The 27,567-nt window shown below is 31.9% G+C and overlaps 1 protein-coding gene across 1 annotated transcript; it reads right to left on the reverse strand.

The window, feature by feature from the left end:
- Positions 1 to 2,999: 2,999 nt before the first annotated feature.
- On the reverse strand, positions 3,000 to 27,567 carry LOC145278256 (monocarboxylate transporter 9-like). The gene is made up of 8 exons (XM_080130547.1): positions 27,312 to 27,567; positions 24,496 to 24,642; positions 19,453 to 19,719; positions 17,326 to 17,423; positions 11,301 to 11,490; positions 8,079 to 8,348; positions 4,977 to 5,102; positions 3,000 to 3,127 (listed from the first exon to the last, which is right to left on the reverse strand). The coding sequence occupies exons 1-8, from the start codon at positions 27,565 to 27,567 to the stop codon at positions 3,000 to 3,002; spliced, it is 1,482 nt and encodes a 493-aa protein (XP_079986673.1).

Here is a 27,567-nt window from a genome sequence, read left to right on the forward strand (position 1 = left end):
ATTTACAATTTATTGCACAAAAAGCTGTATTACACAAAATGCAATTAAATAATAAACGAAAATGAGTAAAAAATATAAAGAGCAAGATATTTACTTTAATAAAAACTTAGTATGGAATGGAATTGCCCTTAGATCTTTTTAAAAGATCAATTCTTTTTATCATGCTCTCAACCAACTTGGAGCACTGTGAAGAGGTGTTATTCCATTCTCTTTGTACTGCTTCCCATAATTTTTCTTTGTTGGAAAAAGTTTTTCTAACTAATGCACGAGATATTATAGCCCAAATATTTTCCATTGGGTTTAAATCTGGGCTTTGGCCAGGCCAAAACATCACATCAATTGAATTAAGCCACTTCTTTGTGACTTTTGCTGTGTGTGCAGGGGCATTATCATGTTGAAAAATAATGTCATTGTTCATTTCTAACTTCTGGATGCTTGGTAATAGACCTCTTTCTAATATTTGAATGTATTCTTTGGCATTAATTGACGCATCACATGTGATAATTTCCCCAACTCCTGCAGCAGAAAAGGTCCCTCATACCATTATTCCTCCGTTTCCATGTTTTACTGTGGTTTTTATGCAATTTGGTGAAAATCTTTCTCCGGATCTTCGGATGCAACGTTCAGGGGCATCACTGGCAAGGCAAAATCTTGATTCGTCCGACCAGAAAACATTTCTAAACCAATCTGCATCTTTCGTACCATAACACGATGCAAATGTCTTTCTGTCGCTGATGTTCTTCTTAGTTAACAAAGGTTTTTTTGCACATCTTTTTGATGAAAATCCCATTTCCTTCATCCTTCTGGATATTGTCACTCTAGAAAGAGAATTTCCTTTTGCTGTTTCGAATTGTTTGCTATGGTCAACATAAGTTTTTTTGCGATCCTTCAAAACGGTCATTTTAAGCCTGTGATCGTCCTTCATTGTGGATGCTCTGGGGCGACCAAAACCAACTTTCCTGCTCACTGTGCCTTCAATTTCGAACCTTTTCCCAATTCTCTTCACAGCTGAAAGAGATGTTGCCACCTTTTCTTCTTTCAAAATGTCGAAAATCTGCTTGTAAGTCAAATTTGCCTGTCGTAATCCTGCAATTCGGTTTTTAATTTTTTCGTCAAGATGTCGTCTTACTTTTCTTGGACTCATCTATAATACTAATAATCTGAAAAATACTAAATAACAGCTAATTATTAGCAAACAAGCGATAAAAATTTAAAAAATTGCTTTCTTTCCAATTTCAATCATGGCCCATTTTTCTTGTTCCAATTTTAATCATCGCCCATTTTTTTTCTACATCAATGATCTCTCAAATACTTAAATCATTCGTTGAAATCTCTGCTGATGACACGACCATCTATGGCAACACATCAAAGGCCGTAAATGACAGTTCTTTTTTATTTTCTCTCCTCTAATATTGAACGCGTGGTACAGTGGAGGATGAGGTGGCTGGTTACTTTCAATGCATCTAAAACCAATCTCCTATCATCATCAACGCTCTGATCCCCATCTGGCATTAATTGAAATGGATGGTTCTCGTCTTGGGGAGGCTTCATGTTTTGACAAGCTTCTGGGTTTGACCTTTACTCCTGATCTGAAATAGAACATGTACATCAAGTCTGTTGCCAAGGTCGCTGAAAAAATAATAGGATCCTTCTACTGCTCCAGAAGATATCTCACTACTGATGCAATTCTCTATCTGTATAAAAGCCAAGTACGTCCAAAGATGGAGTACTGCTGCCACATCTGGGCAGGAGCTGCTAAAAACAGCCTATCCTTCCTTGATAGAGTACAAAATAGACTTCGTGGCTTAGTGAGGGATGCCCTTTCTCTTCCCTGCAACCTCTCTCGCACACAAGAGACGTTGCGAGCCTGTCTTTGTCTTATTGTTATTTCCATGGGAAGTGCTCGTCCGAGCTCCAATCTCTGGTCTTCCCTCGCCTATCTTTCACGAAAAACACCCGTCTAGCTGAAATCACTGTCAATAATTTTCTCCATTCTTTATCTGTGCCTAAATCAAAATGTAGATTCAATGAAAAAAGCTTCTTTCTTAGAAGTGCACGCCTGCGGAATTCTCTTCCGTTTGCCTGTTTCCCACTTGACTAGAACTTGGATGTCTTCAAGTCCAACATAAACAAATTCCTGATGAATCGCCCCCTTAAGTAAGACACTTTATCAAATCTGCAATACTAACTATTACTACAATACTATCCCATTGATTACTGTACACGCAATAACCCTTATCCCCGAGTGGCTTCCGGGCCTTAATAAGTGGTGACCTCCATGTAAATAAAAAAATAATCAAAATATCATATTTAAGCGTATTTTACGACCAGGCAATATTTGGAGGCCTGCTAGTATATATATATTAACCAATGATTATTACGTTACGCATGCATATTCGTAATGCCGCGGTTCGACCTTTACTTAATAAATTCTTTTTTTTTTTTAATTTCACACTTTTGCACCGATTTTTCTCAACTAAAGCCACATCTAAACTTTCGTATGGGGTTGATTACCTTATACAATTTCGTGTCTGTAGACCAAAAGCTGACAGAAGATTTTGGTAGGCAAATATATATGTGCATACATAAATATATATAAAAAGGTTTGTGTTTACTATAACCTTTTTGCGCAAATATTACAAGTATAAATCATGTAGAATATCTGCATGTATATAGTTACCCATAATAGTTAACTAAAGATGATCATCCCATCAGAAAACCAAAAAATATAATAGGGAATTAATTAAAATGAATGTTTAAAAGAATAATGAAATGTCACGATCAATATATAACAAAGTCGTATTTTCCTTTTAAATAAAGAGTAAATAGTTTTAATGTGAATAAATTTCATTGTCATATAAAAATTTTTTGATGCAGTTTCTCTTTCCATTTATACGAACATTACAGTCAGTTTATTTCCGCTGGTCATGTTTGTTCACTCTCGATACGTATAGGATGCTCGTTAGGAAAGAAATAATCTGTAAAACTTTATTTTTTCCTTAGTTGTAAAATTTTCCTTTCTTTTGTGCATAGACGAGTCCAAATGATAAGAGGATTCCCACAGAAACAAACGCTGCATCCAGATTGAAGACGAACGCAAACGAGCGTGTCATGTCGTATATATTTCCTGAAATAAACAAAATCAATAAAATTTTTCATGAAATAATTAACCATAATAATTAGTTTCCTATGAATGTGATTTATTTACCTCAATTCATAAACAATGATGTAATATACTTAACGGCGCATCGCATAATGGATGTGGAAAATACGTCCAACATATAACTGTTACCAAACGCAAGAAAACTGCTTATCTACTTCTCTGTATAGTTTTAATCTTCTGAAAGTGCTTGGAAGTGTCCTTTTTGTTTCAATACAATATGGTGTTGAATTCTGTTTTTTTTTTTGTTTTGTTTTTTTTTTTGCTCGTAACAGTTTAGCATGAATGATCCATGTGTGTAATTGTTATTGTTACATTCTTTAATAAATAGTAAAAAAGACATAGCGAACCATTAACCCAAAGTGTGATTGGCAAGGTCACCACCGGACTTAATAATAGTGTAAGGTTATTTTTATTATCTTCTGTCTAAAATTTGTGGACAATTTTAATTTACACGTGTTTCGCTGAGTAAAAAATGACTATAACATACTCGGAGATAATAAAACTTACAATCGATTTTCACCTTTTACGGCTATGCAGGTTAATAAAAAGGAATTGACTTGTGTTTACTGAAATTTATTTCTATATTTTTTTCTTTTCGAGTTCACGGCTCTTAAGTATATTACATCCGTATTGGTTAATGATTTCTATCGAAATCTCTATCTACTATTATATAAAAAGAACTATCTGTGTCTGTGTGTGAGTTCGTTCCCTATGAACTCGATAATAGCTGTACCGATTTTTATGAAAAATTCACACAAAGGTACTTTATATGCCTGGCAGTGTTCTTAGATAGATTTCGATGAAAAAAGGAACGAACGATTTTGACAAAAGTTAACATCTTATACAGCCAAAGAGCACATGTGTATTTGAAAAGTTTTATTATCACGCAAGCCGAAAGGCTGGACATATAAAAACAACAGTAAGTTCTTTCATATAACAGAGGCATGTTCGAAATGAATGTTTCCGTTTAAAGCAAAATTGCACTTTGACACTTTACATTTTCAGTTGTTATCACCGCACAAGCTGAAAGACTAGACATATAAAGTCCGGAGTATGTTCTTTGATTGAACGGGGCGCTTTCAGAATGGATGTGCTTGTTTAGAGCAGAATAAAAGAATGGCTTTTGACTTTAAAATTTTAAATTAAGTCACTGCGAGAGGCACGTGAAACTTCCCCTTGGTGCTCTGCGATGTGTCCCTGACTAGAGTAGCCAAAAACTCGATTAGATTGAAAAATGGACCATTTCACCAATTTCAATTACAATAAAAATATGGGAGTGTAAAACATTCGTTGATCATCATTCAATTCTAATGAAATAAATTTGAATAAACAACGGTGCTTAAACCAATTAAAAACTCATAACACAATTTCATTGTTTATTATAAAACTTACGCCATTTTGCCATCACATTTTAAAAAATTGATCTATGAATGAAAAATATCAACTTCAAATTAAAACGATTGTAATTTAAATAAAAACAAATCAATTGAGAAACCGGAAGCTTCATTACTTTAGTTAACGGAGAATCGTAATACAACTCAAGTATGTATAACAGATAGATTTTGTTAGCCATCCAAATAGTCGAATGACTGTTCCTGAAAGGAATGAGTAATGGAAATCCGGGAATTCTTGAACTGACTGATTTGCTGGTTAAGTTCCGATTTAGGAATATTGGAGAACGTAGAGTCATTCAGGTTAAATCCGAAATGTATGAGAAGCTGGTAACACTAAAGCCTATAAATTGGCATAAGTCCCGTAGTGGTCCCGTAAACAAATTATTCAATATAAGACTATAGGATTTTTTATTACATACCAGTTATGAGTGGATAGACTGTATATCCAATTCCAATCATTGACGACAAGATGCTGTAACCTGCGGACATTTTCTCAACTCCTAAAACTGTAGCAACCATTACAATACGAAGCGCTATTCCACAACCTGTAATATATAAATGTGCAGAAACCCATTAGTTAAACTTCGAGTAATATATTATTTTATAACGATTTATTAAGCTGAGCCTTTGTGATTACAGGCTAAATTACCAACTTATTTATAACTGGGATATATTTTTGAACTGGTGTTTTCTTTCTCTGTGCTAAAATTGATAGCCAATTACTACTAGATTAACAAATGAAAAACAACTTTTAAATAAAGAAACAAAAAGTAAAATAAAATATTAATGGCTGTGATTAGATTGTTTAATGCTGAACGAATATTAGATATTTATGTAGCTCTTTTATGATTCTCAACAGACCTCGTCATCAGTTTGTAGTGATCTTGTTAAGAGCATGAAATAAACACACAAAAAGAATTGAATAGACAAATATATTATATAAAGAACAGAAATACAATAATATACAATAAAAAAGGTAGCAGCGAGATAGTTTCATACAATTGTCAGAGTTGCATACTGGAATACTGACTTTCTCTAAGAGTAGTACTTGCAATGATTTATAGTTTGGAAAATTCATGCGGGCATGGGTAAATTACCATAACGTTTTCCTTCGAAATGATGCATATAGTAGGTGTTTGGAAAAGTTCCATCTCCATTTCTACACTTAAATCTATTCGCAGATGAGAGTAATACTTACTTAATAGATGAATCGAAATATAGATAGGTGAAGACATATGGATATATGCACGATAATTAGATATAAAGAGGGAAAGAGACTGGTAGTTGGGGAATTAGACGAAGAAATGGAAAGATAGTCAGGAGTAAATTTACAAGTGGAGATAGAGAAACCGATGCAATAATAGCGATAGAGTAATAAATAGGTAGGTAGATATGTAAATAGATAGATAAAATTTGAGGGTGTACATCGATGGATTCAGAGACAGATGACAAATGACTAGCATTCGTAAACACAAGGAGATATAGACAGTTTATTTGCGAGAGCGATAGATTTTATATATAGATTGTTACAGGTATGTATATATATATATATATATATATATATATAGGAGCAAACAGTTAATAAAACATGTTAAAAAACACTTTGAAAAAGAGTTAAAAACATATTTAATCTGAAAAGGAAACACTTGATAAGTGGATAGTACTTAATCCGCGGAGTTTCGAAGAAATACTTTCCTTCTCCTCAGAGGCTAGGAATTAGCAAAATGCGGGATCGGATTTTGCATACAAAATTATTTGATGAATCAACAAGTAAATCAAAAATCTTACTTGATAACAAAAAAGTGAAACAGAGGGAATATGGTGAAGAAAAAAGTGATTACACGTGAATGGATATTATTATTATTTATATATATATATATATATATATATATATATGTATACATATATATATATATATATGAATGCAAAATATTTCTCTCCATATACATATATATATTTGTATGTGTACGAATGTATTTGTATATGTGTGTAGTTGTATACATTTGTGTTAAATTTGTGTGTGTGTATATATATATATATATATAGAGAGAGAGAGAGAGAGACAGACAGACAGACAGACAGAAACAGAGGTAAGATATTCTACACCATTCTATTGTTTTATTTTTCGATGTATCCTTATCCCACCAAGACGAATTCCAATGGAATTTTAATTTTAACTTACATAAAAAATAAAAAAGATAAAAATAGAGTGATTTTTCCCTCAGTTAAAGTCAAGGGCTGATTTTTATCTAGTTTGGACGTTCAACATTTCTTCTCTATGTCAGCTGGCGTGTATTTTCTGTGTCATGTTTGGTATCTACCTACTCGTATACTTGTTCTTTTATTTTTTTATGTCGTTTTCAACCTTTTTCGCTCTGTGTTCATTTTCCCCTTTACTTACGATTTATTTATCTTTCTATTTCTACTTTTTCTTTTTCTACTTTTTTATTCCTCCTTTTCTAACCTCTACATCATTCCGTCCCCTTTTTCTTTTTTGTCTCTTTTTAAAATTTTATTTTATTATTTATTATTATTATTTATTATTATTTTTTTAATTTAATTTTATTATTTTAATTATTTATTTTATTTAAATTTTATACAAGAACCGTTCCAAATTTTTCTCCATTTTTTTAGTCAGACGCTAACCTGATTAGCTTCCTCTTTTGAGAAAATCCTTGCAGGTTAAAATATACTTATTATAAGATCGGGCTAATTTGTGTTGTGTTTTCTCACGTATAGACGAAACGCACCACCAAGTATATAGCCTTTTGCAAGTTGAATAAAGAAATGGTTATTGAAATCTAGGATTCGATTGCATATATATATATATATATATATATATATATATATATATATATATATATATATATATATATATATATATATATATCCCGTAACATTTGATCTTGATGAAGGGGAAACTTGCTAATATGATTTCTAATGATCTGAAATAAAGCAAGGTGATATTTGATTCCAAACTTCCATTATATTATTTTAAATTTCTGTATATTATTCTTTTTTATATTCATATCATATGCATATCAATGAAAAATATTTATTATATGTTATATCTCCCCTCTTTGTAAGTAGGGTATGATTATGAATATCTCCAGTATCAAATAATCCTTATACACTGTGACATTTACTTCATGTGTGAAACCTTAATACTCTATATTAAGCAGAGTGCTACATACATTATATATTAGAAGTGATGTGTATGAGATTATTTAGAATAAGCATACTTGAAATGGTATGAATATTCCTTAACACAGAATGCATTTTTGTAATACATTATTTATTGGTAATATAGAATAAATTTAAATGTTCATAACGGATGTTAGAGGAACGATATGTCTGTAGCGGCCATCTTGTTTTCAGTCTTTCTCGATTCGTCTGTCTGGCTGCCAGGCGCAACTAATGAATATCGATGGAAGGGAGATAACTCTGCATTTATTCATTCATGGGATATCTCTCTTTGACCATCTAGCAAGAAGTATAAAACGTGAGGATGCAATACTTACTATAGCTCATAGAAATTATTGTTGCATCTAAAACGACTGTTGCAAATGTTTGGCAATATGGAATGAACGCGATGCTCAAACACATGATAAATAATGATGCAGAAAAAAGGTAAATGTTTGGAATGTGTAAAACATCAACAAGAATTCCCGTAATGATTTGGCTTACGGTACAAACAGCCCCAAACACTGAAACGACGAGAGCGCCCTGTTCTCTGTTAAGTCCGACACTTTTCGCATAAGACGGATAATATATAAACAATGAATCTCCAACTGAAAAGATAAAGAAAGAAACGAATTCGTCATGAAAACATAGAAAATGAATCGGCAAACGTGTAGTATAGATAATAACGATAAAAAAAAAGGTTAAAAAGGCCAGAAACAACACAAGCACAGATGTGATAACTATACTAGACAAGCACAGATGTGATAACTATACCCTGTACATGAACCGGTGGATGCCTTGTAGAAATATAGGATGCTGGTAAGCGTGAAAAGTTTTCTAATACCGTAGGGGAAGCCCACTTTCTTTGCAGCAGCCGTGACAATATATTCTATGCTTTTGTTCCAATTCATGTTAACTGTTAATGTTCGACCGAGGATTGAAAATATTGATCCTCCGGGTAGAGGGCTATGTGCTATCGGGATCGGAGGTCCATCTATCTATCTATCTATCTATCTATATATATATATATATATATATATATATATATATACATATATATATATATATACATATATATATATATACATATACATATACATATATATATATATATATATATATATAGATTGGAGGTCTATCTATCATCTATATATATATATATATATATATATATATATATATATATATATATATATATATATATATGGGGATCTGTGTGTGTACGTGTATGTGTGTGTGTGTCTGTCTGTCTGTCTGTATGTATGTATGTATGTATGTATGTATGTATGTAGTGCTGGGAGTATTAATCGAAATCCGAACTGGGAATCGAAAAAGTCGGAACTTTTTGGGGTGTCGCGATCTGTATCGGAATTGGTATCGGAATCGGAAAAAATTGCAACCATTCTCCGATGAAAAAAAAAACCCTAAAAAAATACGATTTTTTAATTACTTTCTGTTTGTTTTTTGTTAAAAAAAAAACTTAACTTTTCATAATAGTTATTGATTTTAAACTAAAAGTAAAACTGAAATCTCTAGATCACTCCACAAGTGTATTTGTACGTTTATGACAATATGTGAACACATTACGTAGGTTTTTATTGTTATCCGACTCCCTCCCCCCAGAAAACTCTATATTTAGAAATTTTCAAAAAATCGGAATCGGTAATTGTATCGGAATCTTTTGCATCGTACCAACATTTATATATAACGTGTAACCACAACCGCACTATTTCGTGAAAGAAATAATGATTGCATGTCTTATTATTTCGTAATGAGTGTTTGTATGCGATGAAAATCCCAATACCTTCAACTTATTTTATATTTCAAACAATGTATTTATATATCAATTAATAAATGTTCCATGAATTTCAGTATCTTTAAAGTATTTGAAATGCAATTTAAGGGTAAATAAATAATCACAATTTTCATTTGAAATTCGAATAATTAAAATATTTCAGATTTGCATTAAATTTCTTCCTCATCAACTAAGAAAAAATCGTTTGTTTCAATTTCTCCTTCATTAAGGTTTTATTTTATGAAAAAGCCATCTTTATTATCATATAAAAGGAACTTCCTCTGTGTGTGTTCGTTTCCTATGGTCTCCGAAACGTCCGGGTCAATTTTTTTGAAATTTCACATAAATGTACTTTATGCCTCTGGCAATGTTTTTAGATAGGTTTTCTATCGGAATGTCTTCAATAAGTATCGATAATCGATAATCCAAAAAATCCGATAAAGGCGATTTTTACACCTATTCTCAAAGATTGTTCTCAACATTACACAGCCTTACAGCACAAAACCTTATACAGTCTAACATCACAAAACCTTATAGAGCCTAACATTACAAAAATTTATGCAGCCTTGACACCTATTCTCAAAGATCTTTCTCAACATTACACAGCCTAACATCACAAATACAATCTAACATCACAAAACATTATACAGACTAACATCAGAAAGCGCGTAACATAACAACACCTTAAATAGCTTAACATCAAAAGTGGATTTGAGAAGTTTTATTGCCACGCAAGCAGAAAGCTTCGGCATATAAAATCAACATTAGTTTCTTTAATAAGACAGGAGCGCGTTCAAAATGAATGTTTCTGTTCAAATAACAACTGAACCATGATACTATTTAACTTTTTCATTTTAAACTTAAATTCAAACCATTATTATCGCACAAGCAGAAATGACATGCATGCAAAATCTACATTAGGTTCTTTGATATGACAGTGGCATGTTCAAATGCATGTTTCTGCTTAGAGCTCAATTGAATCATGATACTTGACTTTTGCATTTTAAACTTTAATTCAAGCCATGTATAAAAATAATTTTATGAAATCAAGAGTAGGTTTTTTACAGTGCAATGTAGACTATAATTTATTGTGAAGTCACTAAGTACAGACATGTGAAGCTTCCTTCTGGCCCCCTGCAATAGGTCCTCAACTCAGGAAACTACTCGATTTGATTGAAAAATGGGCGATTTTACTAATTTCGATGGCAATAAAAATATAGGATTGTGAAACATTCGTTGATCATCATTCCATCCCGGACAACGTCGGCCTTCCTGCTAGTGTAATATATTTTCAGGAAAGTCAAAATAAAGATTGTTGACATGAGTTTTAATAGCATGGCATTTTCATTTTAATCATTGTAATCAAACTTAAATGTGTTGTTTAACTTTTCTGTTGGAGAAAGGAGAGTAGAAAATTTGACTTTAGGTTTACTTTCGGCGGCTTTTTAACAAATGTTTCCGTTATTTTGTCTTTTTGTCCTTTCATTTCACAAACGATGTTTCTGTCAAAAGATGAAAATTGCTATTTTTCTTGGTCAGAACCTATCCACCTAACACTTATTGTTGCTAGTCTCTGACATGTAAGTAGTATTTTAGTTGCTGAGATCAAAATTGATTTCACCTATCTTGGGACGGATATTATTCTAGTACATACATATGAAACTATCTTAAATCTCACAGAATCTATTAGACAATAGATAATAATTAGAAAGTGTGAAATATGTCAAAGTAAATAGAAAATAGAAAGAAGTATCTCATGACTTACCTGACCAAAATAAAAATGTAAAAAGCAATAAATAAAAATATTTATTTTTATACATCGATCTATCGGCAAAAGTAGATTTTAGTTCTCCAAAATCACTCGGTGTTTTCTCTGAAAAAGCAGATAATCTCCTCATCTGTAATGTGTTGGGAATTTCTTCGATTTCTTCAATGATATATTCGGATGAAGGAACCTATAATTGAATCAACAAAACTATTGTAAATATTATCAAAAACAAAGATAATTTAGAAATCAATTACTTAGTTGACGCAATGGGATTTTTAAACGCTTTAATATATACATATATATATATATCTTGATTTCATACTGATATCTGTTTGTCTCTGAAGAGTTGCTTGATGGAATTCATGCATTACTTTCCATATCCGTGTAACAAAGAAGAAAATATAGCCACTCACTTTATAAAAATAATAAAAATATAAAAACAAGAAAAAATAAAGAAATTTATGATTGTGGACTGATGTTTTCCTTTGGTCACTGGAATGTAATGTATTAATATATTTAAACGCACGCACACACACACACACACATATATATATATATATATATATATATATATATATATATATATATATATAGTCTTTGAGGTTTTTAACCTTTAAAACTATACAGAAAAAAAATTTTAATATTTTTTATCAATCGTTAGAAAACCAGCTAGTCAGTAAGTCATTTAATCACCTGAAATCACTGCATCAAGTCGCTCTCGAATTTACTATAGTACTAATAATTTATTTTTTAAGGGATCATCAGTTGTTTAACATGAAACACTGTTTCGGGGATTTAAAAACAAAACAGTATATTACATCATGGCTCCCCAGCAGTGTTGATCAAACACCACCTCCCTTAATCTTAGGAAGAAGATATGTTACAAACATTTGATACAATTCCCTATTCTTAATCGCAATTACTAACCTTTTCATGCTATAAAAATTAATTTCTTACCTGTGTGATTCACCAATTTCCAAATAAAAATAGATATATTTTTTAATTGATCAGTCTTGTATTTATAAGATTAGGATTAATCCATTTAACTACTTATCACCCTCACTATGATTAGTATTTTGTATATTTACATTCTTATTTACTTAAAATTAAATATATAAAGGTTAAAAATATTTATACATATATACATTTTTTTTAATTTATTATATGTAATTATAAATACATTTTATACATTGCTAATATAGTTTTGGATTTTCTTTAATATAGTCTGGTTAATCTTAAACGACTCAAAAGCATCAGAATAACGAACAAATGCTTTATTTAACTGTTTAAATATTTTATTTTTATCATCCTTATTACTAAGCTAGAAACTGGTGGTATGAAATCTGTTAATTTTAAAGTAACGCGAGCTATTCTAAAATACTCTGACATAATGGTTCCATAAAACATAAGAACAGGGTAGGTACTATCTTTATGCGACATACGTACTATTTGAAAGGGGAAAGCGTTTCTTTTATCAAATATTTTATAAAGAAAAATCCCATCCTCAATTTTAATATCTAAATACAGAAATGTAGCATGTTGTCCTCTATGGTCACAATTCAATTTTAATTCGTCTGGATATATAAGATTCTTATTTTTTTCGAATTCATCATTATCGTTTATACATATAAGGTAATTTATAAATCTTCTACACCCATGAAAGTTATATGTTTTAGATATATCATTTTTTTTATTTGTGATGACATTATATATATATATATATATATATATATATATATATATATATATATATATATATATATACTCGAGTTTATGTAAATACAGATTTGCCCAAAATGGTGCAGGATCCAATCCCATTGGGATGCCTATCGTTTGGAGTAATATTTTATTTCTATTTGAAAATAGCATTCTTTAATAAGATGACTTATAAGTATTTTTAATATACCTTTAGAAACACTCGTTTTGCTATTTCTATTTTTACACCAGAAATCTTTAGTTTGAAAAGTCTATATATTTACCTTTTCCACCTTCAAAAGCTAAATCTACAGTATCATTTAATTCTTTTATAAGTTTTTCGTGTGGAATATTAGTATATAGCGTACTAAAATCATTAGTAGCTATAGATTTTGCTTTTATTCTAGAATTTAGTTAATCTAATTTTTCATTCACTGGTTAGAAATTATTTACTACCCAAAGTAGATTTATATTACTAAAGAATTTTCTTTTCTGGTGGAAATTATTTATTTGATTTAAAATGAATTTAAATATTTTAGATATAGCTTTACTTAAAGGTTTAGTGATACACGTCTTAGAACCTACAATAAATCTAGCACTAACTGGATTTTTGTGCATTTTAGGTATCCAATACATACATGGAAGATTTTTGTTTTTTCTTCTAACTTTAATCCTACTTTTTCACTAATAATACTATTATTCAGAATAATGCTATCTAAATTAATATTACTTACTTTATAGGTATCTGAAACGTTACCTATAATTCCTACTTCTATCAATAAACGTTGTATATAATATTTTTTACATATAAAAGTTATATTGTTTTCCGCTTTATCAATCGGAATTATTACAAACTTGTCTTGAAGTATTTTAAGTTCCTCCAGTATTTCTGAATTTTTTTAAAGAGGATTGGTTTTTCTAGGGTGTTTAAATTTTTTTTATATGTTTAACCTTTTCATTTACGCATTCAAGTATATTAGTTTTCCATACATCAAACGTAGACTGTGCTAATTTATATTTATTTACCATAGGCATGATAAAACCTTCTAGTGCTTTAGTTACTTCTTTAGTGTAATTTAGGCATTTAGGCTTTCTATAATTCGGACCTCCCTTTACTAAGGAGTTTTCTTAATTTAGAATTATTTACTATCTTTAAATCTCCTGTAATTACATGTTTTATCTCATTATTACAGAAAGGAGAGGAATTACATTCACATTCTGGAATATTTATAATATTATCATTTATATTTATATGTTCTACCGTTTTTTTATAATTGAAAACCTTATTGCGTATTGTTGGCCCTAGTTTATATGTAACTATTATTTTTTGCTCTTTTGTCTGTAACTCATTTGGTAGTAATTGTATAGTTTTTTGTTTATTAAATATTTTAGGTAAATTGACATCATAAAAACCTTTATATACACTGCATATCAAATTATTAACGAGTTTACGTTTTTTTAATATTTAACGAACGAGTGAATAAAAATCCATGAAATTTTAAGAAGGTGCTTACAATAATAAAAGTCAGGAAATAAAAGTATTTAAAAGTATTTAAAGCAATATTAGCGAAACTATGGCAGAAGATAGGAATATTTGTTGATTTCAGTGTGTCAAGTTATTAACGAGGTTGAGAAAAAAACACAATATACCCATAACTTGTTTATTGAAATAATTTCCAAACATTCAATGAACTATGAAAAATGCTTAGAACACAACAACTACATAGCAATTTCTACGTTGACATACTTAGTAAGGGATATGCGATCCTTTTTTATGAATAACCTGTAAAAGACGTTGATCCACAGAATTAGTCAAATTTGTGATTTCGTAAACAAGTATTCCTCGCGATACCTCTTGGAGAGCATCCGAAACTCATCTTTGCCCTTAAATTGGTGTCTACTTGCATAGAGCCGTCGCTTCGTCATACTCTAAAGGTTCTCAATTTGGTTCAAATCTGGTGAATTCGCAGGCCACTCAATCTTCCGTAGCCCAGAGAACCCCAGTTGTTGCAAACACTCTTTGCTTTTGTTTGCTGCATGTGAGGGAGCATTATCCCACATAAAAATAATGGTTCTTCTGAACGTAAACCTTTTCTTCTTCAGTCATGGTTCAAAGTGCTCATATATATATATATATATATATATATATATATATATATATATATATGTATATATGTGTGTGTGTGTGTGTGTGTGTGTGTGTGTGTATACTAGCATTTCAGCCCGGTGTTGCCCGGGTGTTTGGAGGCGTATGTTGAGCAAAACAAAGCGGTCAATTTTTTTAACTTTGACCTCTATTATGACCCCTTAACATTTACTGTTTTGAGCTCAAATCAAGTTATTAAGTTAGATCCATGGCCAAGGAACCTATATCGAAAATGTCAAGTGTTTAGACCCAAAATTAGCGGAGGTGTTTGGTAGAATTTTCAAAGCTCAAGTCGTTGAACATTGACCTCTTTAACAGTCAAATTTCTGTTCGAAAACGGATTACAAAGATTTTCCCAAATCTCAGTACTCTGTATATCAGATTTCGATTATGTAGACTGAAAAGTGACAGAGATATTGTGTAGGAAAATGTACACAAACAGACATACAGATAGACAGACACACGCACGCACACATTTTCACTTTATATATATATATATATATATATATATATATATATATATATATATAGTCCTCACTAAAAATTGTTACTTGTATTACTTAAAACATAAATTGTAAATAATCAACATTTTATTTATGACGAAATAAAATCTTATTTGAATAAATTGTTGAACAGTAATTCCGATTCATTTATCGTTTAAATGTTGCCGAATAGAACAATCCAGAACAGGAAAATGAATATGACTTTTTAACTTACAGCTTGTTGCTAACCAAATAAATTTATCTCCTTTCTTTAAGGTTGATATAATATCTATAATAGTTCTTTAAGACATATGATGGATATAATATTAACATGGATTTTTAGTGGTATATGTTTCTGTTGAAATTTAAATCCCATAAATGAACTGCTTGCTTTTGGAATTCTCTTTCCATCATCGAATTACATTCCGTGGACGTGCTAATTCAAATCAACATAAAATAAAATCAACCAATATGTATAATTATTTGCTTACTTGATGCACGTTTAACATGCGCCTATAATAGAATAGATAGATTGTTAAACGATAACATTCTGTAATTCCGATAAAAATTATTTATCGTTTAAATGTGGCCGAATAGAAAATGGACGAACAGGGGAGATCAATGGGACTTTTTAGCTTACAGCTTGTTGCAAACCAAATCGGTTTCTTTCCTTTCTTGAAGGTTGATATAATATCTATAATAGTTCTTTATTGTGGACATAATATGAACATCGATTTTTAATGGCGTATTTTTCTGTTGAAATTTGAATCCATAAATGGAGTACTAGCTTTTGGAATTCTTTTCCGTCATCGAATCACATTCCGTAGATGTACTCTAATTCAATGCAACCAAAAAGCTGTAACGCCGCAGTATGTGTAATTTTTTGCATAATTGATGTAATGTAAACATAGTCTTTATTTCAACTCAAACGAGTGGTAAAACACGATCGTAAAGAGAAAAAAAATCACTTAAATTAAAACAACAAACGAATAGATGCCAACATTCTAATATATGATTTGAAATTTATTAAATTTTTAAGGGAGAAGATTATTATAAAGCATTTCATTCTGAATTTTTATATTGTTCATGCAATTTTCTATGTAATACATGCGAGATATGTTTTGAGGTTTTAACTATTTAAAGTAACACACTAGAATATTTCATAGTATAATTTTGTTTTTGAATGGATAAACACTCCTCTATTTCTAGGGTCACATCGGGTTTCTTTAATAAATTATGTAAAGAGAAACATTGTTTTTCCGTATTACTTTTTCTCTGCCACACTCTTTCTCTAACTTTTTTTCTCAACCTAACTACCAATAATTAAATCAATCGCTGGCCAATTTCATTTTATATAGTTTAATACGTGCACATAACTTTTCAAATCACAACTCACAACTAAAGTACATGGAAGGATGCTGATAAAAAGCGAACATAAAAACTAGAATATATGTTGAAATGATTATGAGAAATAATTATATTTTGTTTATTTTTGACTGAGTTATAGTTTATTGTATGAAAATTCATATTTAATTTGTACATTAAACATAAGGCATCCATCCGAATCATAAGCAATTAAGTTATATGTTGCTTACAATAGCGTTGATGCATGGAGTTTTTAGGTTATTATACTTTCCCGGGCAATGTTGGGACACAGGTAAGATAGTATCAAATTAAAAGAAAATGTTTAAATTCTTACACTCTTTTCTGACTGCGCATCACTGGTGATTTCATCTTCAGGTATGAAGCCAAGATTTGTCACAGATTTTTTTTCGTCAGAAGAATTCCGTCGACTTTCTAAAATAGTAAAGATTAATTGCATGGAAAACGTCATTGAGAATTGTGTTTTCTTATTAGTTGAACTCTATTACAATATCGGTCACTTATGGACAATGGCAGTTTAACATTAACAGTAAAAGTACTTTATACACATTATGATTTTATGAACATTACAATTAACAAATCAGCAACAAAAATCCAAGAGTTCAACTTTTCCTCCGCGTGATAGGTGCAGTGTAACATTGTCGTCTGTAACTCCAATAAGTTAGACGCCAAGCGATATGAAGCTGATCTGGTTTTCATGAAAATAGTTTGAACCGTCGTCCTCTGTATGTGACAAACAGAAACGTATCTGACGTGCAACCACAAATTAAACGAGTGAAAGTGGCAATGTTGCTTCTGTTACTATCCATTTGAGTGTTCTGTGTTAAATCGTACCGACTTCGTATTCAACTCTTGCGTTTTGCTGCTTTTATTGTAGGAGTAAAAATATGCAATGTTGCAGATCTACCGAATACCTTTGCTCAATGGTGGGAACTACATGCATACCAGACAATCTTCTGGCTCTTTGAAGAAGTCTTGGTGTTTCTAGGAAAACTCTTTGATATATTTACGTATCAGGCAAAAATGTACCTATTCCAAAAATAAAGAAAAATTATCGAGTAGAATTTTAATTAAATTTTTTTTTAAATCTATCGTATTTTACTGATCCGACCTTGATAGAGCGGAAATTCGGTAATGCAATATAAAAAAGTTAACGTATACAAAAACAAAATATTAAAAACTTTTATACTCGGTAGTTAAAATGTCATAATCTATAATATAAATCTCATCTGTCTGTTTAAATGTATGTATATATGTATGTTTGTATGTCTGCCTAAAACTTTTGACAGACGCAGCGAAACGTAACGAAACTGGTATCGTTTTAAACCTCGAATTTTCGAACGACACATATCGAAAAATCGGCTAAAAACATTAATTCCTTCACCCTTAACGGGGCAGTTTTCTACAAGCTGGGGTCGTTTTTTTTCGCAGATATTCTCGAAAGTTATCGACTCTTTTCGATTTACTAGCCTTAATTTGTTCGTCAATTCTGGTTTTGCAGTAGACGCAACAACAAAGACGTCACGTTTTTTTTTTCACATTCTTTTCCTCCTTCGCAATACGAGTTCGAGCCTGCCTGCCTACTACCATCTTTTTATATTTTGCTCAACACAAACCTCCAAACACACGGGCAACGCCAGGCACCCAGACTAGTATTTTCTATATCTGATTGGCGAAACAGAATTTCATACCTAGTATTAAAATGTTATTTATCACAATGATCCGAGACAGTGAGTGACATTTTTAAACCCAGATGCAAATCGCTATCAGTGGAATCAGGTGTCTTATCATTCGAGTGTAATCTACCATTGTAAGTGGAAGAATATCTATCGTAAAAGCAGATTGGGCGAAATTTTACCGGTTTCTTCTGTTAACATCGCAAACTGTCCATTTCTGTATCCGAAGTAAATTGTATAACAACTGTCATGATATATGGTAGTGAGTACTGTGTCTTCTCTCGCCAGTGAAGTGCGATGACAGATCCATGATAAGACCTGAAATCTGACAAGATGTAACACATCAGGCCAGAGGATCTTAAAGCACTGTACTGCTAAGCATAGGATTATATTAAGGAGGAATCTAATACACTAGTATGGTAATATGGGACATCTATTCTGCTGGATAAAATATTGCAGAAGCATGGCTTCATAAATCGCAGGAAAGTTGGTCAGCCGAAAAAAAAACTTAGATGCAATGAGGATACAAAATTTGGAAATCGCTGACTCACAGAAAACGTTTATCCGTTGACCCAGGGGAAAATTTTGCTGAATGAATAGAAGAAGAAATAATCGGGGATTATTTAGGTGCAAAGATCTGACCAAAACCGGTGTTTCAACGTAATTATGCCGCATAAAGTATTAAATAAAGATGATTTAATTGTAAAGATACTGTTAGTATTTTATATGGATCTGATTGCGTCGAGAAACAAAGTTATTCAACTTACCTGGAATTTTAAATCTTTGTTTGATGACTGGTTTGAGTGGACGACACAACGCTCCATAGACGTTCAAGTTTAGGAATATGCCAGCAATTAATAAAAACGTGCCTCTCATGCCATAGTATGAAATGCTTTTCTCTGTGAGGTAAGTTAGTACGATCGCACCACAACCTGCACCACTGTTTGCTATCCCGAGTGCAAGTGCTCGCTTTGTAGTAAAATAACACCCCAAGACCACATTTGCAGAGAAAAAGGCACCCGCCAAAGATAGCCCTACAATGAAAAGGAGATAGTATAGCTGATCTTTTTAAATGTTTACGTATTCCAGCGTATTCTTTTTCAGCGTTCTACTAGGTTATTTATAAATGGACAGACACATTTTTAATCTTTATTTGTAAACCTGAATATTCCTCGGATCTTATGCTTGATCAAAATTTTATAGTGTTACACAAACTAAATAGATTGAATCAACTTCTTATGACAGGACACTACTCTCTTAGCATGTATACACAAAATGTGGCTGGTATCTAAAACTATACATTGATGGAGTATTTATTTATAAAAAAAAAACTAGTAATCGCAAACGATAACACATCTATATAATAACAAAGGTCAATATCTCGAAGTTGAGTAATCTAACAACTATTGTATCCAAATAGTAAAAACGATTAATCTTAAACGATTCATTGAACATCTGTTATATTTTCTCCAATACGAGTGAGAGGAAGTCCAATACTTTTCCCAATAGTAGTATAACGCAATTAAATGTAAATAAAACTTCGGTAAAAATTGTTGAGTATCAATCATTTGGAAATGAAAAGTTCAATCTTCACTATAGACGTCTGCAACTAAGAAATAAATAAAAAGAAAACACGATCCTGTACTGGCCGACGAAGGGAGAAAAATTTAACCCGTAGATTAAATAAAAGTTTTAGTTCGAAATATAATAAATAAACGGCTATACCTCTGTCTGTCTGTCTTCATGTTTTCAAACTTTATCTCCCCCGAAACTCTCAGAGCGGCGGTAGGAACCTCAAATGTTTGAGACTTTAGCCGGTTAAAACTGTTTTTAATGGTTCAAAAATGGACCAAAATTGAAAAAATCGTTATACATTTTGTACATTTATCTTAGTTTATTTTTAGCCTTTAATTTTAGCCGGTTAATTTGCGCGTAATATTGATACAGTGGTAACGTACCAAGTTTTGAATGCTACAGTCTTGGTTTCGATTCTAGCTTATGGCACATAAATACTTTTATTTTACTTTTGAAATCACGAGTCGATAAAAAAAGATCTCTGTGTTCGAAATACAAACGAAGATGAGAATAGGAGAATAGAGGGACCTGTTGAAATTCCACAAGGGACTGATTCATATGTAATATATTGATGTTGGCGTTCTGTATATATTTAGCGTAAATGGGGACGCTCTGACTTTATTGTAGTTATTTTGTTAAAACTGCAAAAGTATCTGTCCAAGGTAGCAGGGATGCCTGGCGTGGCCAGGTCGTAAAATAGCTTAAATATGATATTTTAATATTTACAGATTTCGTATATATTATTATAGAGTTAATGTTTTATCGATTTTTATATATTATAAAGTTGCAATTTCAAAAATGAAAAAAAATATCTATATGACTTGGGTTCATCAGCTTGAATCGAAACCGAATCCCAAACTTATGAATATGAATATATATATATATATATATGTGTGTGTGTGTGTGTGTGTGTGCGTGTGCGTGTGTGTGTCTTTAGTGCCTGCAGCCATAATCGAAACCGAAACCAAAACTTATGAAGAATTCTTGATAAAAATTTTTATAAAAATATAGATCACTAAGGTGCCATCAGCTAAAATCGAAACCGAAACCAAGACTTATGAAGAATTTTTGATAAAATTATTTTTTAATAGATTATTGGAGTGCCATTAGCTATAGTTGAAACCGAAACCAAAACTTATGAAGAATTCTTGGTAAAATTATTTATAAAAAAATAGTTGACTTAAGTGCAATCAGCTCTAATCGAAATCGAAACCAAAACTTATGAAGAATTCTTGGCAAAATTGTTTATTACAAGAAACGAATTACATAACAATTAAACGACTCGGATGTAAGCGTGACACAGATAATATCACACACGCTATCGTATTAATATATTGCTATCACAAAGCAATAATTACCAAGCACTAATAAATACATTATATACGCTTGTATTTAAATTAAGTGTAGTCGATTCCCTATTCAGTGTTGATGTAGCAATATGTAAATTTAGATTAAAAACGGCAATTTCCACGTAATATTTGAATGTAGTATATATAAATCTAATGATGTGTGACATGTCTCTAATACTTGTTCAACGTGTGTACATGTAACATAGTTTGTCATTTGTGATGTATTGGAATCATCTATGAGATGTTAAGTGTATATAACATGCATGCCAAGAGATATAACACACGGACAATATAAGGGTCGGATAACAATTCTCTGGGGATTTAACATCGGCCAAACATACCTGGTTTATTATAGTCTTGCTTTGACGGTCTTGGAAAAGATGCAGGAAAACTCATCTCAAAGAAATTAGAAGTCCCGTTCGTATTTTCGGCAACTTTATTCCGGCTGTTTCCTCATTGTAAATGATGCACGCTGTTTTAATATCTATATCTTATCTATATTGACCCGACAGCTTTCTGGGGTGTTCTGAGCCATTATCAATCGGTCACCATCGTACTCTCTCGACTGTTTCTCACAAACTCAGAATCTCAACTCTTAAACCTACGTGTACAAAAACGTCTCTCTTCTCATGACGTAATCAAAATGTATCACTCATAACCATCACGTGATGTTTGAAACTTATTCTTGTTTATCTATCAACTTATCAATACTAAAATTCTTGATTTCTTCCTAAATTCTACTCTTATCAATTAACATTCTTCGTGCATTCCAACATAAACATTCTATTTTACAAACATACGTTCAGGTTATTCAGTGTTTTCATGCAAACACCGTAACAAAAATAAGTAACAAAATGGAACTTTTCATTAGAGAGGAATGTTATAGCAATATGTATAAGAAATTATGTACTTAAATCGTTTCTCCCTCTAATGTTTTCGTTATCAACACGAAGAGACGTCTGTTTGAGGGGTGGCGTTCGTTTAGTACCTCATAGATTTCGATAAGAAAAAGCACTTCGCATGGATCCACTTAATTTAAATCGAATCTGAGACGATATGTTATTCTTTTCCGAATTATTTCAATTGTTGTAGACACATCTCAACAACTGCACATCATGACTAAAACAACCTTTTCAAGTAGACTTTACTAACTACTTGTAATAGGTAAACGAGAAATAAAGCCGTATTATGTTCATTGCAGTATATTGTTTCTAAATTCCACTATCAATTAACATTCTTTGTACATTGCAACATTAACATTCTGTTTTACAAACATAATTTCGGGTTAAACAGCGTTTACCGGGCCAACATCGTAACAAGAATAAGTAACAAAATGGAATTTTACATTAGAGTATAGTGTCTTCGCGTATAAAAGTTATGTACGCAAATCGTTTCTCCCTCTTGAGTTTTCGGTATCAACACAAAAAGACGTCTGTTTGATGAGTGGGGCTTGTTTACCACCTCAAGGAGTTTCATTTACTACCGCATTAATTTCGTCGAGAAAAAGCACTTCGCATCAATCCATTCACATCGAATCTCAGATATAATGTTATTGCTTTTATTAATTAGTTCAATTGTTGTCACATCTAAACGATTGCGCATCATGACTTCAACAACCTGTTCAAGTAGACTTTACTAACTTCTTGTAATGAGTAAACGATAAATAAAGCCGTATCATATTCATTACAGTATAAAGATAATAACACAATGTGTAAAGTAAAAGTCACTGAGCCTTTATTTTTCTTTATGACAGCAAAAACAAGAAGCGAAAAGAAGCTGAAATTTTATATATATAAAAAAAAGGTTTTTCTCTTACTATTTTACACGTTGTAGTAGAATGCTTTAATTGTAACGTATTTTCCACTGTTTCGGGATAGCGAATCTATTGAGGTTGTCCAGAAGTTTTTTTTTATATTGGTTTTATGGTTGAAGCTCAGGGAGAAGCAGATAGTAGTTGGTTGTTTGGAAGGTGAAATCTTAGGGAACGTTTGTCATTATTAACCAGCAGAGTGTTACCATAATAATCCATGATAAGAGTCCACCAGTCATGTATACGTAGTGTGATGATGTATCGAAATGAAACTAAGCTAGTGAGGGTTGAATTCATGCGTGACAGGGAGATAAATTATCTCGGAATGATATCATGGATGCATGATTCAAGTCTTAAACATTTCTAATAATAAACTCACTATAAGATTAAATTTTGATCATTTTACTTCAGTCAAAGTTCTCAGAAATCAATGGGCTCCCATTCTAAGGGCTAACACTTGAACTCTTTATGAAATATATAGATATTTGACTATTCCAGTTCTCCCTTAACCTTTCAAACATTAGGTCAGTAAAGAAAGTTTAGAATATAATTTTATTCTCTACAATTGACTATTTTAATATGTTATAATATACCATTACTTATATCATTGATTTTGTTCTCTTTGTCGTACTGGATTCAAGGACAAGACGTCATCTGGCCTGGTGGAGTATCCAACTTCGTGCTGTTTCTTGAGCAAACATCACTTGGAGAAGGAGCATCAGTTATTGTAAAAGACAGTGTGGGTTATCCATATAGAAGAGATTCTATTTGGGCTGAGAATACTATGTGATTTTCAATATTTAGTCAGGGCTTGTATATAGGGGAAAATGTCCTGACAAGCCCCAGTTAAGAGAGATCTTAGACATCTGACGATAGTATTTATAGGCATTGTGGGCAAAACAAGACATTTTGATGGCATGACAACGTTGAAAGAATAGATGATAGTAGAAAAATAACAGCTTGAGTAGTCAGATGATTTGGTAGAGAAAGGTTATTGAAAATAAGGAAAGAGTGATGAAGATCGATTTTAAAGAAAAATAAATAAACTTTGCTAGAGATAGGTATATTTTTCTTACCTACTAAAGCTCCGTATGTGAAGATCAGCGTTTCTACATTGGGTGCAAAAGCGCTGGCAATGGCTGATGCAGACGAAACGATTCCTGCAAGCATAATAACCTGTCTATGGCTGACTTTAAAAGCCATTAACACCAAAGTCAAGGGACCTGAAATACGAAGGAAAAATTAACTGGCTTTTTTTTTAAATTAATAATACCAATTTCTTTTAGGCATGTATTTTTGTCAACTTAAAATATGTACTAGCTATTTTAGTTTTTATGTATTGCAAATGTATCCGTGTCAGGTCGTGCATGGATACATTATATTGTGGAAAGTCCAATAATTAATTATTTCTGTATGAATAAAAGATATACATTTATCTAAGTAAACGTGTAACACAATGATGCGTTTGCTGGTCCAATACTAATCTATTTATTTATTTAATTTAATCATGAAATAATTAATTGAAAGAAGCGGGTCGTCAGATGATTTACGAGCGCCATGCATCGAATTATCTCATTTTTATGAACGATTAATAACAACGGCATATTCCCTGTGTTTGATTGATGAATAGAAACATATCCATTTGGATTACAACAAACAACAGTTAGAAGGTCACGATGACATCGTGATTAGAAAATATTACACTTAAGTCTTGTTGTTATAACTTTAAAATTTTATATATTTTTGGGTTTGATTTGTAAATTATTAGTTCGAGCATCTTTAATTTTTAAGTAATTAACGTAAAAAGAAAAACAATTAATGTTGGAAAATTGAAAATATCACAATAGTGTACCCATTCTATCTTATAAATATACTGTCGGAATTATCTTACCGACGAGTTGGGAGGAAGCAGAAAAGGCGTTAACGCTTGCAACAAAATGGCGTCGTTGCTTACAAGCAACCTTTTATTAACAAACTGGTAACGTAAACACTCGTGTCTTTTGTTTGTAAACAAAACATTAACTACCAAAGAGAGAGACCGAGTGTAGCATATTTTATACACCCAACCTCTCGTTCAGCGAGATTTGACGAGACTAGCATGTCTCTATATATATGGCATCAAATCCGAGTATCAGATTTTTATTACAGAAGAACGGTCCAACGTTGTCCACAAATTAGAGCGTGTTACTTTCTCCTCCTACCCACCCTCGGTAAATTTAACAATTCCAAGTTCTCATAATACTTACCAGTCAAGAGATACTAAGGCGTGCTATCTTTTCAATAAGAAATTGTTTACATAGTTTCGCCTTGTTTAAAAGTCCAGTTTTTGGTGTCAAACATAGACGCTAATAAGACGGCAAATTCTAAGAAAGCATAAAATGAGATAATATTCAGCGAAAGCCGACTGGACAATCAAAAAGACAGTGATCAAAAGTCGACGACCAATCGAAAGTAGAAATTCAAACGACTAAGAAAAAATTATTTCCAATATCAGAATATAGCAGGCAACCCGGGTGGAGAGAGATGAAAAAAAAAAACATCCATTTAGCCGTTGAATCTGTGGTTATATTAACAGATTACTTACCGGCCTCCGATACTAAAAAAACTTCGTCTCTAAGTTTTATAAAGAAGGAGAAATTTATTTAAGAACGAAAAGATGGAATCCTATCCTAAGGAAATGAAAAAAAATCTTTTTCGTGTATTGATCATTTTTTTTTTACTAACTGCGGTAATTGATTTAATTATTTTACCTATAACCGTAACAAAAAAAGAAAAAACAAAATTAAAATAAAACTAACCCCCCCAAACACAAGTAAACCCCCCCCACCAAAAAAAACAAAACAAATGAAGGTTTATCGCTTCATTTCAATAATAAAAAAAAACAAATAAAATGTGGGGGACAATAAACCTGTTTGAATTCGATAATAAAATTAATTGAGAAAGAAAGAGAAAAAGAGGACATGTTATACGTATTTATCACAAGGTGTAACCCTGTTTAAATGTTAAAACTTCAAACTAAAAAACAATCCATTCGTTACATATGAGTGAACATGAAATCCATAAATTGCGACGCGACCAAGATATCTACTGCTCCACCATGATGATGTAATCTCTCTCTCTCTCTCTCTCTCTCTCTCTCATTACGATGATTTTATTTCTTTCTCCCCGTCTTTCTTTCTATATTTCTCTGTCTCTTTCTATATTTCTCTGTCAGTCTGTTTCTCTCTCCCTCTCTCACTGTCTCCCACTGTCTTATTCTCTTCTCTCTCCTGTTTCGGTACAGTGTTTAAATGTAAACAAAACAGATATAACTCTTGCTCTGATTCTGTCTCTCTCTCTCTTTCTCTGAACAAATTTAGAGAGGGAGAGAAGGAGAGATGGATAAAGAGGGAGTTAGAAGCAATACTTCAGTGCTGTTCAGTAATCGCTTTATTTAATGTAAAATGCTGACCTCCTGTATCGGTTGCGCGTTCATTTTAGTTTATAGAATTGTAACCTGGAATAAGGGATCAATCTGATTAACTTAATCAGAATAGTGGGAATGTTGTAAGGGAGACTTTATTATTTTTCGAATCAACGGGCGGGAATTTAACGGTTGGGCTATTAATTTATGAATTACTTACGAAGGGTGTAACCACAATATCCATACCATGTGTATAAATCTCTGCGGTGTTTATGGGGATCGGTAGGAGGACTTCAGAAATAGGGACATAAATCAGGACTACTTCCTTTGTAGGTTAATGTGATAGTGCTGGTGTAACTCCTCGTCCTATCATAACACACACTCAAATACACCTTGTCCTTTTATTTACACATTCTATATGCACATTATATTTACACATTTTATCTACTTTAAATTGTTTTAATAGAGTTTTTTTTCCATTATACTTACCACCAAACATCGTACCGCCAGCCATGATTGATCCAACAAGTGAGGTTTTGGAAATTGATTCATTGTAAAGGTCAAGCAGTGCTAAAAGTATTATCCCACTTGAACTTGTCATTCCGGTTATCGTAAAATTGGTCATAAAAGCTGCAAAACATACGGCCCAACCCCAATCACCATCTGGGGGTCGTAATTCCGTCTCTGGTTCGGTAACAGTTTTTGCTTCCGACAATTCTACTGGGTTTCTTATTTTGAATGGCAT

The sequence above is a fragment of the Euprymna scolopes genome, chromosome 6, assembly GCF_053919585.1.
Source record: "Euprymna scolopes isolate OS-2025 chromosome 6, ASM5391958v1, whole genome shotgun sequence".
NCBI lineage: Eukaryota > Metazoa > Mollusca > Cephalopoda > Sepiida > Sepiolidae > Euprymna > Euprymna scolopes.